Here is a 14,916-nt window from a genome sequence, read left to right on the forward strand (position 1 = left end):
TTTTTAATAATAATAATAATAAAAAAAAAATTCCACCCGTGAAGGAAAAGCTTAAGCCACTAAAAAGGGTTAACACTTAAATTTTTAATAGTTGTAATCACATAACCACTCAAGCCTACCACAGCCAGGGACTTCACAGCATGGAAAATCTTGTTACTTTTATTTCTGGTTTAAGAAACCCCCTTAATTTCCTTACTTCCCACTGACCTGGAAAATACGTCTCCTTTCCTGGAGAGCTGAGCAAGGAGACCCTCGTAAGTCACACTCGGGGTGCTGTAGCCCAGTGTGGGCAGTAGCACATGGGCTGAAAGCTTCTGCTTTCTTAAACTTCCTCCACTTCTTTCAGGCTGTGCTCCAGGATGGTGTCTTGTCCCTGGAACTTAAAATAGCCACGAAACAACTTTCTCTGAAGCACCAGGGGAAACCAATAGCTGTCATCTGGCCACATGTGATGGAATGGCACCTCGTCCAGCTGAAACCACTGGGGCCGCATTTCTGGTGGCAGAAAACAAAAGAACTTTGCACGTGGGACTTCCTCATGGATTTTTGCTGCCTACACTGTAATATTGGTCAACAAGCAGCTTCCCCCTGCAGCCCAGCTGCCTTCTGGGAGGCATTTTAGCACGAATAGTTCTCCATTTCATAAGAGCAATGCTGTCTCAGAAGAGCATGCACATCCTTCCTTTCCCCCCCACCAGCCACTTACCCTCACTTTCTGTTGGCTCTCCATGAAAGTGATCTGCCCGGAAAATGTGAACATCCATGAGCTCAGAGTTGCCTACAAATTCAAATGTGATCTGCCCCATCTTCTGCAAGGTGTCCACAGTCAGTCCACTCTCCTCTAAGAGCTCCCTGCACAAGAAAAAAACTTCTTTCCATGAAAGTGAGCAGTGGGAGAACAAAAATGCAGTCATTAGCTTTACTCACACATTCAAAACCCTTCCAGCGCTCCAAAGGTGAAAGTTGCACCTGTACAACAGAGCAGGGTTCTGACCTGCACCAAGCCACGAGTCTACTACACCAAAGGGGAGCCAGGTCAGATGGGATCGTGTGTTATTTCAGGTTCCTGAGCCTGGTAGGAAAACAGTCTAGGTTGGAAAGGGAAGATTCAGGAAAACTGATAATTTAGTATAATTTACAGTCCTTGCAATATGCAGATCTTTTCTGAGGTGAGCGAGAAGTGGGTATATGAAGCCATGTTACTGGAGCTAAGTGTGGCTTCAGAACTCCAAGATACACTTCATTTAGACAGGAAAAAGGCTTTGCCAACTTCAAGCTAAATCTTACAATTGTGGGGAAGCAGGTAGTGAACACCAGAAAGAACATGTATACTTACTACACAATCAGCTACTTCTGAGGCATACTGAGGCTTACTTAAATTACACACTCCATAACACCACTTGGACACAGAACGCTGAGAATTCCGGTTCCCATTCAAATGCAGTGTAAAATACACAAAGCAATTGTGCAAACTTTGCCTTTCCGCTCCTTGGAAGCACATTGAGCATAACAAGAGGCCAGAAGGCAAGACTTTTAAGAGCACTTGGAGAGCTGTGCCAGCTCTTTTCCACACACCACCACACACAGCTACTTGAAGCACATTCATTATTACCTCTCTTCATGCTCCATGCTCAGGGTTTTTTTTTATTTTACCCCCCTCTAACAGAAGCAGCACAGCTTGATGTCAGTCATGGTTTTTGTAATGTACAAAAATAAGGAATACTCTGAAACTTCTTTAGTTAAAGTTAATAATTAATGCAATTGCCTATTTGGCAGTAACAACAATTTTAAAGTGTAATGGAAATGATTTTAAGGCTCCAGCTTTCTTTGGCATTGATTTCATGGAGCCCATCTTTCAAAATTATAATTCAACCTAATATCTTGGCTAATTTTATTTTCTGAGACCCTATCTATGTCTAAAATAGAGGCAGTTTTCTAGCAATGACTCTAAAAGCTTCCTTTTACAGGCACTGATAATTGAACAACAAAGCACAACACTGCTACAGTTCACCAGGCAATTTATCCATCAGCTGCTTGGCTCTGTGTGTAGCAAGTGGAAACATTACAGGTGGCAAATTAGAAATAACTCATTCACTAAATGCTCCCCTTACAAGATGTGCCACTGAGGAGCTGCCCAGGTGCTTGTGGGAACGTGCTGTACCCAGCAGAGGATGGAAACCTTACTGGTACTGGGAACTTTTGTTCATGTTTTGGCTTAATATTTAACTACCTGTGCTGAGAGGACACTTCACACCTGCTGCCTCTGCCAACCCAGCTGAGACAGAGCGATGTGGAACCACAGCCTCATACCTCAGCTCCCAGGGCAGAGCAGAGGTGGTACAAGGGAAGTTTGATTTGGACTGTGTGATGCTTCCTGCAGGAGAGCTGTGCCCTGAGGCAGCACTGCACCAGCGGTGCTCCAGCCAGAAAGGTGGCCAGTATGTCCAGCTGGTTCTAGCTCTGGGGACAGCTTCCTGCCCAGCTGACCTCAGCAGGAACTGGTTGTGTCATTCTGGAGTAAACTGCAGGTGAAGGGATGGGGACAGTCCCCAGCAGCAGGTGCTGGCTGTGCTGTGGCACATTGCTTTGGAATTGATGAAAATTTTAGCACTTGATGTCTTGTGTGAACAGAAGTTCTGGTGTCAAACTCGGGGCCAGCACAGGTGAACACACACCCAGGAAATCCAATGCTACATGAAACCATTAGATTTACCCCACACTCAGTGGCAGTGTAAGCCTAGCAAGGGTTAAGTGACAAAACTTATGTCCCTCCCTCCACTCAGAGATGACAAATTACACGAAAAGCCACGATGAAGTGTCAGGTACATTAAGGCCATGTGCTGCTGGGAGCACACTGTAGGTGCAAAAATGCTGCTAGCAAGGATTTTCTTGCTATTTTCTAAGTCTGTGAGAGACTTTTCCCTCACGCAGAAGAGGTAGCAGGGAATGTAAACAACCAAACACCTGCAGCCTTGAAAAGTCTTGTTTATGGTATAGTAGAAAAATATTTTGACAATGGATGTTTAGGATTTTAGCCAATCACCCCAAGGGGTGGCTGATTCTTTGTCCAATTAGACTATGAAGAAAAATGTCTATAAAAGAGTTTGTAAAATAATTAAATAAAATCAATCTTGCTGCACAATTCCTGCCTGCTGGATCTTCTCTGCTCCTCCTCCCTATGGCTGTGGGTCACAGTGATATACCCTAGGAACCAGGCCTGTGGTAATAGCACACCTGCACAGAGACCCTTCTGTCCCCGGGCCCAGCTCACCACAGAGCCCGGGCGGTTGTGCTGGCACAGCTGTGGAGGCTGTTGAGGGCAGAGGCTGTTGGGTACCAGCTGAGCACACCATCATCGATCTTCCTGCAGGTGCAAGGGCAGTTTTGTGCACGTATCAGAAACCGAGGAGATGGCAAAGTGTGGCTTTGTATCAGCGACACTCATGTAAAGAACAAGGTACCTAATTTTTAGAGGAGTTTAGCAATTTAGCTGTGGTCTGCTACTTTGTTTTAATGACCAGACAGATGAAAGAACTACAAGAAATCGGTACCAAAGGTTTCAAAAATTACACCGTGCCTTTTTAGTGATGAAATTCAATTCCCCGACTCAGCATTAGGACTTAAAAATGTCACCATACAATCAAATAATAAATTTCTACAGGGCTTTTCATAAGGACCCCCTAAGAATTTCTGCTATTTTGTGGCTATGTTTTCATGCAGTACTAAAAATGCTACTGGAAGGTGGCATCTGTTCAATAGCTTCAATATTTAAACAATAAGCAATTTGGCTTATTATTTAAATTAGCTGTAATTCTGCTACATAGCCAAATTTAAACCCTGCACCTCTCTGAAGGGTGCAAGAACCTCCACCCACCACTCACAGACTCAGTTTAGATCAGAGTCCAGGAGATGTCCGGAGGGAGGACACAGGAAGTTCCAGTTGCTCACAGATTGGATGGCAGTTAAAGATTTGCCGATGACAAAGGGGGAGCAATCCTGTTTCTCTGTACATGTGGATGATCCCTCATCACCTGTGGAGCAGGTGGCTCATGACTGCAGTGGTGGGTAACACGAGGGTCTCACTGACCAGATGACCGTGGTACCTCCACCTGCAGCCCACTGCCGATGGCCCAACACCTTCAGCCGTGCCCCCATACCTGTCCCCGGGGTGCCGGCCCATCCCTCACCTGCGGGCAGCTTCCTCGATGCTCTCCCCGGGCTGCACCTTCCCCCCGAAGCCGTTCCACAGCCCGGCGCCGAACCCGCGCTTCTTCATGCCCAGGAGGACACGGGACGGCTGCACCACCAGGACGAGGGTGAAGAGTCTGGACGTGTACATGGCTCCTGGGTGAGGGACGAGGCGGGCACGCTGTGCCAAGGCCTCCCGGCACCCCTCAGAGGGGACCCGGGGGGTGCACAGAGCCCCTGACCCCCGAAACACCCTGCACCCCTCTCCAATGCCCGGACCCTGAAGCCTCGGTCCCCCAGTGCCTCTCCCAATACCTACTTCTCTAACGCTCTCACTGATCATCGCTTTCCTGCTACTTCAGCACTCCCCTCCCAAAGTTTGATCCCCCCTTCCCAGATCTTTGTTCCCCCCAAAACCCCCTCCCCGAATCCTGACCACCCTTAACACCCTCTCCCAGAATCCCTAACTCCCAGCACCTCTTCCCCAAATCTTTGATCCCCTCCGCAAATCCTTGCCCCCCCCCAGATTCTTCGACCACCCTCAACACCTCCTCCCCGAATCTTCGAGCCCCCAGAAACCCCTCCCCAAATCTCTTATCCCCTCTCCCCAAATCCTTGTTCCTCCTAAACTCCCTCCCTAAATCCCTTATCGCCCTCAGCATCCCCTCCCCGAATCTTTTGACTCCCAGCGCCCCTTCCCCAAAAATGCGATGCCCATCCCAAATCCCTGACCCCCCTGCGCCCCGGTCGCTGTCCCCGCGCACCTCAGCCCCACACTCACGGCTCTCTCGGTGTCCCCCTGCGCCCCGGTCGCTGTCCCCGCGCACCTCAGCCCCACACTCACGGCTCTCTCGGTGTCCCCGCGCACCTCAGCCCCACACTCACGGCTCTCTCGGTGTCCCCCTGCGCCCCGGTCGCTGTCCCCGCGCACCTCAGCCCCACACTCACGGCTCTCTCGGTGTCCCCGCGCACCTCAGCCCCACACTCACGGCTCTCTCGGTGTCCCCCTCAGCCGCGGCCCGTCCCGGCTCTTCCCGCGCCGCCGCCGCCCCGCCCGCGGCCGCCCTGAGGGGAGGCGTGGCGGGGCGGGCTGAGGCGGCCATGGCGGGCTCGGGGCGAGCTGCCATCGTCGGGGGCAGGTGCGTGGCGGGGCTGTTGAGGCGATCCCGGCGCCCACCCGGGGGATGGTAGGGTGTCGTTAGTGCCGGTGCCTGGAGTTTCCTTCGGGAATGGGTTAATGTGCGTTTGGGGTGTGCGGTTGCTGGAAATGCCGTGCGGCCGTTGTGCCCGGGCAGGGGCCGTGGCTGTTGGTTGCTCTGCCTAGAGCCTGCAGGAGCTCGGTCATCCCCCCGTTCCTCCGAGGGGCTCACGGAGGCCGCCAGCCCCGCTGAGGCAGCACAGGACCGTACTGGGATCACTCTGCCATGTCGTGTCCTTAAAACACCAGAGCAGAAGCTGGAGTGGGGTCTCTTTCCCCCCTTAGTTCAGGGTGACACGTGAGGCCCCATCCAAAACCCGACGCTGCTGTTGTGGTTGGACCTGATAAGTAAAGGTGCCAAAAATCTCAAATTTGGAGGCTTCTCTTTGGAATCAGAATGGTTTGGGCTGGAAGGGACCTCTGGAGACCATCTAGCCCAACCTCCCTGCCAAGGCAGGATCACTTGGAGCAGGTGACACAGGAACGTGTCCAGCTGTGTTTCGAATGTCTCCAGCCAGGGAGACTCCACACCCTCCCCGGGCTGCCTGTAGTGGCTGGAACTAATTATTGTAGAGACTTTCGAAATACAGAGTGGTTATGTACTAACTGGTTGACTTGCCTCTCTTCCCAGCAGCTGTTGGCGTTGGATGAGCAGATGCCTGCACACCACGGTGAGGTTTCTGAGGAAAACTGGAACTGAGCAGAGGTGGTTGGAGCGGCACTTGAAGGATCCCTTTGTCAAGGCGTCGAAGCAGCAGCATTACCGTTGCCGAAGTGCCTTCAAGTTGCTGGAAATTGATAACAAGCTCTGTGTTCTTCGTCCAGGACTTTCTGTTCTCGACTGTGGAGCAGCACCTGGTGCTTGGAGCCAGGTTGCTGTAGAGAGGGTCAATGCTTTAGGTGCTGGTAAGTGCAGTTTTTTGGCAGGCAAGATGGGGATGATACTGCTCGTGAAGTGTGTAAGAGATCTGTGAAATACTATGGAATCTAAATACTATGAAATCTAGGGAACAGTATGGTGGTAACAGTATGGGGAGAGAACATGGGTACTGGCAAGTGCCAGAGTCAGTGATAAAAACATTAAGGGGTGAGCCTAGTAAATCTTATGGTCTGGAGAAATTGTGTTTATGAAATAAAACATACCATGTGGTGCTAGTATTCTGATTAGCTGTTGTGGGGAAGATCCCTTCATCTACTTCTGAAAAAGGTGTGACCTCCAGCAATTACCTTGGCTCATCTGGAATATTATTTCCCTTCTTGAAAAATGGAAGCAACCACTGTGCATGGTTTATGTGGGTGAAGCCATTAATATTTACAAGATAAGGTGCTATAATCTGCACCATTGCCCAGGATTTCTGGACTGTCAGCCTTGAAAGAGCAGCAGAAAACCAAGAAAAATCCCCCTTGCTTATCCAGACTAGCTGAGTTTTCATGTCTTGAACGGATGAGCTTATGGCCAACCCTCCACACAGATGCACCCAGCAAACTGCCAGGGGACGAGAAGGCAGCTGTGGCAGGTGATGGGTTTTGTTTATTGACTGGCACAGAGCTCATGCAGGTGCAGGTTTTTGCAGCCACCCTGAGTGTTCCCTGTGTCGTTCATCCTTGCAGATCCTGCTGTCCCCACTGGCTTCGTGCTTGGCGTTGACCTCCTGCGGATTTCTCCTCTGGAAGGAGCGGTTTTCCTGTCGGAGACTGACATCGCAGACCCCAGCGCACTGAGGACGATCCAGAGCCTGCTTCCCTTAGGGAAGGCAGATGTCATCCTGAGTGACATGGCACCCAACGCGACAGGCATTAAAGAACTGGATCATCAGAAGCTGATCAGTCTGTGTTTAGGCCTTCTGAATATGTGCCAAAGCATTTTAAAGCCGAAAGGAACGATGCTCTGTAAATTCTGGGATGGATCTGAGGCCCGTCTTCTGCAAGACAGACTGAAGGGACAGTTCTGGGATGTGAGAACTATAAAGCCTCAGGCCAGCCGGAGGGACTCTGCGGAATCTTATTACTTGGCAAGGCTGTACAGAGGGAAATGAGAGTCAAGAACTGCAGATTCTCAGACATTGATTGGAAATCTGAATTTAGTGGGTGTTTAAAGAAAAATCCCACCACTAAGACCCTGGGAAAATTTGCTACTCTTCTTGAAGTCCACCAGGCTTTTCAAATACCTGTGGACAAAATGGTTGGGAATGGAGAGGAATAGTCTAAAAGGCAACCTCTGGGGCTGGAGTAGTGGAAATGAAAATAAAATGCTGATTATATGCGTTTTTAATGCGTGCTTGAAAATTGTTGCACTGTTAATGCTGTCATACATGAGACTGACCATAAAGGTGATTGTCGGAATGTGAGGGAACAGCAAGGGGAGTTTGAGCCAATTCCGTGCCTTTTAGAAGCTGGTGCAATTTATTAGCACATGTAAAAATAGAAGATATTTCTGTGCACATCAGGATGTGCATCCTCATGTGGGATATGTAGCACAGCCATGTGAGAGGCACGACTGACTCGGGAATGTTCAGCCCCGTGGCTCTGCTGCCTTTCCTACAGACACAGGTTATATTTAGGAATTGCTGCTTCCTGGAGCTCATAAATCCAGTCAGTGGCAGCGGCACTGGGTCATTGCCATGCAGATCATCTCCCCAGTGTCTTCAGTCATGTTTTAGGTGTGACCAGTGGTCATATTTCAGGTGAAAAGACAAGATGTTCCTGAAATCCAGCTAGGGAGAATGACCGAATTGCCGGAAATCTGTTTGCACAAATAAATTCAGCCGCTGCCTTATCTGAAAGTGACAACTTTTACATGAAATAGCACTTCTATCAGGCTGACTGTGGCATGAATTATACGAGAGGCTGTTTGTAAGACTCCCAGGCCTGTCTCATCATACACAGCTCATTTGGGGAGGCTTACAGATTCCTGCCGGAGCAGGAGGCCGTTTTTGGGGGGCAGGCCGAGCTGAGCCGGGACCACCATAGCGCCTTGTCGGGGCATTACGGTAGCGCGCGGAGCGCTGCGCTCGTAATCCCGTCGTTACGGCTGCCGGCGCCGCCGTTCTCGCGAGAGGCGGGCGCGGAGTTCCCGCGAGATCCCGTGGCCGGGGCGAGGAGGGAGATCCAAGCGGGGCGCGCGCCGTGGCGGGTGAGCGGGCGAGGGAGGGATGAGGGATGAGGGATGAGGGATGAGGGAAGGACGAGGGGGAGAGGGAGGGCGGCAGGGCTCCGGCCGCGCCTGTCGCAAGGCGGTCTCCCCCCGGGGAAGTCGTGCGGGGGAACCCCGCGGTGCCGGAGCTGCCCCGTGCCCGCCGCGGCCGCTGTCGGTGTTCGCTGCCCGGCGAGGGTGCCCCGAGGGAGCCTTGGCCGCGGGGTTTTCTGAACCGGGTCACACACCTGCGTGTCGTCTTAGTTGTTAGTAGGTTTGGGAGCGGGCTTGCTGGAGCTACCTGTTGGCGGGTGCAGTGGGTATTCCAGTGCTCAGTTTGTGTTTTGGTAGATCTGTTGCTTCTGCGCTGCTCTTGTGCCTCCTCCTCGTGCTGTAAATCCAAACAGTAGCTGCTGTGTAACCCCGAGAATGCAGGAGCCCGAAGATAGCCCCAAGTCTCTGTCTGTGGTACAACCCATGTAGATGTTGTGGCTGCCTTTCCTGGTCCTGAACCTTTATCGGTGTTTCTGGGGATTTATGGAGCGTGCAGTCACTGGAGGGACTCACTTAAGGCTTCCTGAAATCTCCTGGGAAACTTTGCAGGCCTTTCTGAGCTCCAGGCTTGATTTATCTTTGGCCTTTTAGTTAGTACCCTTCTGAATTTGAAGGAAGAGTTGCAAAAACTTTAATATGAATAATGAGATGCAGTTTCACTTATACAAGTGATCAGTGGACTTGGGAAGACTTCTTGCTGGAAACTAGAGTGCAAAGTGCTTCTGGGAAACCAAAAATAAGTTGTGTAGCAGGAAGGATTTGCTGCTGCTGTGGAGTTACTTGTGCTGCCATCAGCTTCAAAAGTTAGAGGGAAGAAAAATGAGTTTGGTTTGGTCAAAGAAGAAAAGGCTGCCTTGCATCTTTTTCTCATTTCAGAGACTCACGACTTCAGCCTGGGTGGGGTCATGTTTTCTGTGGATCCCAGCAGTGATTTGCAGATTGATTTTACCCTGTAAATTGAAAGATCTTGTGTTCAGTGTTTCCTCAGGGCAGTGATGGATCCCTCTTTAGCAGAGCAGCTTGCTCTGAATGTTTTGCTGATAATTTTCTGTCCATTTCCAGAGCCATGGAGGACTTGGAAAATAATACCACTGTCTTCTCCACCCTGAGATCCCTCAACAACTTCATTTCACAGCGTATGGAGGGGGTGTCTGGGCTGGCTACTCCAGGATCATCTCAAAGCTCCTTACAGATGCAGTACCAGCAGAGGATGCAGGTGAGGAGTCCTCATCTTGGTGATTCCTGGAGTATCACTTCAGTGTGATTGTGTGCTCCTTTTGATTCCAGGAGTTGGGAATTTCAGTTGCATCCGACCGTTGTTTCTGAAATTGACGTTCTGAAATTGACACAAACTCAATAAAGGAAGCCTGCTGTCAACATTCTGGAATCTTTTCCAGAATATATTTAATTTTTTTTTTCAGTGTCAAACAGATGTATTTCTGTTTTGTAAAAGTTTAAGAAAGCTCCTTTGAATTTATTCCCCGCTAGTTATATCTGTGAACCAGCTCAGGAAATTAAATCATAAGTTGTTTTCATGTTGCTGAACAAAGGAGCTTTACATTTTACCATTTTTCTGGTAAGACACTTTGTTACCTTTTTTCAGGATTTAGAGGCTTCTTTGCCTGGACACATCCAGGAGGCTTGCATTGTGCTGTGGCTTTGATATGCAGAGCAGCTGTGCTTTCTTATCCACTTCTGTTTGTATCCACCTGGGTTATTTACTTTTTTTTTCTGTTAGCTGCTTCAGGTTCATAAAGCATAAAGTAAATTGACATCTTAGACCCCAGGGACTGTTTATTAGGCTGGAATGAAGTTTCTCTATTCTGTATCTTAATATAATGTCTTTTTCAGCCTTTAGGTACAAAATAAACCTTTTTTTTTTTTTTAATAATCTACTTTGCATTTGGAATGTTGACAAAAATTTAAGCATTTTCTGTCTGTGCTACATCTCTGGTGGCAGCAGTAGTTGGAGGAGGCTCTCTCTGGTTAAAGTCTCCATTAACTGTGTGTTGGATGTACATCACCAGGACCTGAGGAATTCTGTTAGTATTGTCTGTTCTCTCAGATAATTTGAATGAAAAAATGAAGTGTGATGCTGTACAGGTTGTAGAAAAATGTGTTATTTTGCTCAGCAGTTACATTTTATTGGGAGCATGATCTGTGCTTCTTGGCTAGCTGCTCTTTTATGAGGCTTGGGGAGTTCATAATTAACTTTTTAGATAGAAGTAGATTTTGTCAGACTACATCTAGAGACTGATCAAGAAATTTCAACTTAAGAACCTGGAATTACTTTCTTTCTAATTCACCTTGGTTTGATGTGGGTTTCTGAGCATGATGTTGAACTCTTGGTTTCCCCATCTGCAGCTGGTGTGAGAAGTACCACAAATTTGGTGATAGTTTGTAAAATGGCAGGTTAGTGTCAGCTGAGCAGTACAGGGTGGGAGGCACCATGGTATTGCTGTGCTGTTAATGGTGTGCAATGTCCCTTTTCACACATGAACTGGCCAGCTGGAAGAACAAGCTGGGCAGATCCACTCCAAATCCCAGCTGCTGCAGGTGGAACGGGAGAAGATGCAGATGGAGCTGAGCCACAAACGAGCTCGCATTGAGCTGGAGAAGGCAGCTAATACCAGTGCCAGGAACTATGAGGTGAGTGGGATGTCTGCACATGGCTTGGCATCATTGGCCTGAGCCAAAACACATGGAGAGCATTTACAGTGGTGTTTTTGTTTGGTTCAGGGATGTGCTCTCCACTTCTCATGTGCTGTGCTTTGGTTTGCAGTGGACTGTCTCAGAATGTGTATAGTTACTCTTTTTTGGAGTGAAACTAAACTGAAAGGTGTGCTCCAGGAGCAAGCCTGGTGTTCTCCAGTTGCTAGTGGATGCTGTCTTCAGAGCAGGACTTCAATGAATCTGGAATACATTTACGGTGTTTGCATTTATTTCAGGTGTGGGTGTCAAGTTGCCAGCACCAACAGGTCTGCAGGACTGCTCTGTTCTGCACTAACCCTCTCTGTGGGCTGCACTGACCTGCTAATGCACACCAGAGTGTGAACGTGAAGCCTCGTTAGCTTGACAGACTGATGATCTGATCACTGGGCTCTGTTAGTTCAGCACTGAAATTGTCATGGGTAGCAATAACAAAAGGGATTTGTGATTTGCTTCTCCCAGAAGTATTTAGTTATTTTCCTCCTATAAGAGTTTAAACTTCTGCTGGCACAATTGCAAGCATTTAGTTTGTGTGATTGTAATTAATTGGAATGGCAGCAGTGCCAGCCATGCAGTGTCACGCAAGAGAGCCTGCACTGATAAAACAGTGAGCCTCACTCAGGGACTAACAGCTTTTATTGGGTTCTGCTTTTCTGCCCACATATGTTTGCTTAATGATGTTACTGAAATAAGCTGTAGATCAGTGTCTTTTGTAGCATAATAAAAGTCTTTTATGTGTGTGATTATCGAAAAAGAAATCTGAAAAGAAATAATAAGTATGTTCTGTTGTATTTTGTGAGGATGCTGGGTGACAGATTTAGTGTGTGGTTGTGAAATAGGGAATCAGTGACTAAATTCCTCCTTCCTCAGAAGTCAGGTGATGTGGGATTAAGCCAGGAAGAGTTCAAACTGGAGTGTAGCTGAGTCAGTCACAGAAACTCTTGAAATACTGGTACAAAAAAAGGGAGCAGCATTAATCCAGCACTGTGGTAATTACCCTGCTCAGATTCTGTGTTTTTCCAAGTCATGTGGATAAAGGTTTTAGGAACCTCACATTGCTTTGCATAATCCTTGCTTGCTATGCAAATCCGTGTCTCGAGTTGCTTTGATTAGCAAAGCAATTTACTATGCATTTTTTCAATAAGTATAATCAATTTGTGGTAGGAATAAACTGAAATGGTATATGAAAGGTTGTCAGACTGCAAAAATATTTATTGTATTAGTTGATAATATTTTCTTTTAAATGGCCTCATTTCCAGAAGTTGCAGAGGGAAGTTTGTCTTATTAACCCAACTGTTGAGATCTGAGTTTCTGAAAGTGAATTTGCTGTGCATGGGTCAGCTTTACATTGGAGATGGAATGTTTTCATCTTTGATCTGCTGGAGAGTGTGCAGTGGAGTCTGTGAAGCCACGTCTGTATTTTTATAGTCATGTCTTAGTGTAAGAGATTTGGGAGATTTGGTCTCTTAATTTTCCAGCTCCATTTCCCTGGGTAATTCCACTGAGTTGCTGCTCATCAGATTTTTGTCCTTGCTAGGTTAAAGCTGTGGTCTGTAAATTTGCTTCATGATGAAGCAATTACCATTGGTGACCGTGGTAATGAGGGATGAAGACAGAAGAAGGAAAAATGACTTCACCTTTCTGCTGCTTTCTTCTTATGTCTCTTTGTGTTTTTTCCCTTGGCAAGCGAGAGGCTGACCGTAACCAGGAGCTGCTCACACGCATAAAGCAGTACCAGGAAAGGGAAACAGAGGCTGAAAATAAACTGAAAGAACAAATGGAAATGAACAAATCTTACAAGAAGAGCATGGAGACAATGAGTAAAAAGCTGCAAGAAAAGGAGAGCAAATTAGCCGAAGCTAATGAAGTAAGAACAGAGTAATTTTTAACCCATCTATAGCTTCAGGTGACTTTGCAGTTCTTATGACTTGAAAATGCCCTTTTTTGATTAAAAAAAACCCTCAAACAAAATAACTGGAACACCATGTTCATCACCTGGAAATGAATAAACCCTGGTGGTGTGTGTCTTTTCTGTCAAAGTGTAGAGCCAAACCAAGCTGAGACACAAGTGAGCAGGTCAGAAGGAGAAGAGATTTTTTTAGACAAGCTGATATGGAGAAGGAGAAAAAAAGTGTGAGTCAACGTAGAGCATCTGGGTTCAGAAGTGTGAAAAAAGGGACAGTGATGGAGGAGATACTATGGGAAAGTGTTCATGGAAGTAGGGAGAACAGTAGAGTGGATGAGACCAGCGTTATGAACAAAGTGTGTCTTCCTGAAGTGTCGTAAATGCCAGTGCATTCTACTGCAGAATGAATGCTTGGGTAACAGTTTCAGTTTCTTTGGACGCCCAGACCGAGTGAGGGTTGCTTCTCAACCCTCAGTCTTCTCAGATATCATTATAGTTAAGTTCAGCTATTTAATTTGTAACTTTTCTGTTTAATTTGGTTTCCTGCACCAGTTGTGGATCAGCAACCACTAAGTGCTTAAGCCCTGCTCCTGCCTAGGTGTTACTGGAAATGTAGCTATGTGATAAAGCAGGTAATCACATTTAATGTTCCAGTTATCAGTGATTAAAACCAGGGAGACAGGGATGGTGCATAAGAGAAACTAAACCCACCTAAAAGATGTGTGCTGCAGTTCTGTGTCTGTGTTCTTTTATTTCCATCTCCATCAGTATCAAGATGAGAACCCTACCTGTCTCTCTGTCTAGATGACACCCTACATCTGTAATGTTTTGAGATATTTCTCTTTTTTCTCTGTTACAGGGAGCTGAGTAATAGCTAGGAAACACACCTGTGAGCTTTTCTTTAGAGATAAAATATTTAGAAAAAGAATCATCTAACTTAAAAGTTTGATATTTTTCATTCCAGTTTGAGGTCACCCATTTAAGAGATAATGTAAATGACAATTTGGATTGCAAATGAAAGTGAAAAATTATTTTCTCTTGCCTTTGAGGTAGGTTTGCAGGTCGGAAGGTTTGCAAGAGTCTGGGATTGTTTCTAAGATCGTCTTAGTACTTTTTAGTTGGAAATTATTTCTATCACCATCCGTAATATCCAGCTTGAAGAGTCACAGCCTTGTGTGTTTATGCTTTTTTTTTTTTTCCCCCATTAATTCAGACAATCACTGTATTAAAAGGGAAAATATCAGAGCTGCAATGGAATATAATGAACCAAGAGATGCAGATGACAAGCCAAGACTCTCAGAAGCAGGAACTGATGGAGCATCTGGATGTTGAAAAAAAGTAAGCAAGGGATGAATGACTGTAGGGAGAAAAAGGCAAACAGAACTTCAGTCTTGTGCAGCTGTCATCACTCAGAAAACTTTAAGCAGCGTTTGATTTCTGCTCTTCAAAGGGGTTCTTTGATCTGGGTGTGCAGGTTATAACTGTTGTTTGAAACCAACTCTGAGGTGCAACTTTAATTGTACCTTGAGGAAAATACCCCACAAACTTGAGCTTTAAATCTCAGTGTTGTTTCTTGTTCCTGTTGGAGAGTTAACAGAAGGCATGTGGGTGGGAAAGGCTGATCTGAACTTCATGGGCTGAACAGAACAAAAATATCAAACCTTAAATCATAGTGGAGGGGTAATTGAAAGTTAGGAGTATGCTTTTCCTTGCTTGCTAACTTCAACT

At 46.9% G+C, this 14,916-nt stretch overlaps 3 protein-coding genes across 22 annotated transcripts in view; 2 read left to right on the forward strand and 1 right to left on the reverse strand.

Annotated features, from left to right (window-relative positions):
* Window positions 1–14: 14 nt before the first annotated feature.
* On the reverse strand, window positions 15–5,243 carry NUDT1 (nudix hydrolase 1). 5 transcript variants are annotated; one of them, XM_069030406.1, is made up of 4 exons: window positions 5,178–5,243; window positions 4,188–4,344; window positions 707–852; window positions 15–495 (listed from the first exon to the last, which is right to left on the reverse strand). In XM_069030406.1, the coding sequence occupies exons 2-4, from the start codon at window positions 4,337–4,339 to the stop codon at window positions 323–325; spliced, it is 471 nt and encodes a 156-aa protein (XP_068886507.1). In that variant the 5' UTR covers window positions 4,340–4,344; window positions 5,178–5,243; the 3' UTR covers window positions 15–322. The 5 variants fall into 5 exon arrangements, with proteins under 5 accessions (XP_068886507.1, XP_068886510.1, XP_068886508.1 ...); XM_069030409.1 differs by having other exon boundaries at window positions 5,161–5,203; XM_069030407.1 differs by lacking the exon at window positions 5,178–5,243 and adding an exon at window positions 5,033–5,117.
* Window positions 5,244–5,283: 40 nt separating this feature from the next.
* On the forward strand, window positions 5,284–8,243 carry MRM2 (mitochondrial rRNA methyltransferase 2). 3 transcript variants are annotated; one of them, XM_069029790.1, is made up of 3 exons: window positions 5,284–5,327; window positions 6,018–6,292; window positions 6,998–8,243. In XM_069029790.1, exons 1-3 carry the CDS (start codon window positions 5,290–5,292, stop codon window positions 7,420–7,422), a joined length of 738 nt encoding a protein of 245 aa, XP_068885891.1. In that variant the 5' UTR covers window positions 5,284–5,289; the 3' UTR covers window positions 7,423–8,243. The 3 variants fall into 3 exon arrangements, with proteins under 3 accessions (XP_068885891.1, XP_068885892.1, XP_068885893.1); XM_069029791.1 differs by having other exon boundaries at window positions 6,021–6,292; XM_069029792.1 differs by lacking the exon at window positions 5,284–5,327 and adding an exon at window positions 5,329–5,375 and having other exon boundaries at window positions 6,021–6,292.
* A 212-nt stretch (window positions 8,244–8,455) lies between these two features.
* Window positions 8,456–14,916, forward strand: part of MAD1L1 (mitotic arrest deficient 1 like 1) — a 349,002-nt gene continuing 342,541 nt past the window's right edge. For 13 of the 14 annotated variants that reach the window (XR_011155161.1, XM_069029432.1, XM_069029437.1 and 10 more), the window contains exons 1-5: window positions 8,456–8,519; window positions 9,636–9,789; window positions 11,082–11,222; window positions 12,970–13,149; window positions 14,402–14,526. Coding sequence is in view for 13 of the 14 variants with exons in the window: in XM_069029432.1 (XP_068885533.1) it covers window positions 9,640–9,789; window positions 11,082–11,222; window positions 12,970–13,149; window positions 14,402–14,526 (596 nt within the window). In the remaining variant the exon portion in view is untranslated. Of the gene's footprint in view, window positions 8,520–8,826; window positions 9,471–9,635; window positions 9,790–11,081; window positions 11,223–12,969; window positions 13,150–14,401; window positions 14,527–14,916 lie in introns of those variants that run through there. The other variant, XM_069029433.1, reaches the window with a different exon arrangement.

Source organism: Aphelocoma coerulescens, chromosome 14 (assembly GCF_041296385.1).
Source record: "Aphelocoma coerulescens isolate FSJ_1873_10779 chromosome 14, UR_Acoe_1.0, whole genome shotgun sequence".
NCBI lineage: Eukaryota > Metazoa > Chordata > Aves > Passeriformes > Corvidae > Aphelocoma > Aphelocoma coerulescens.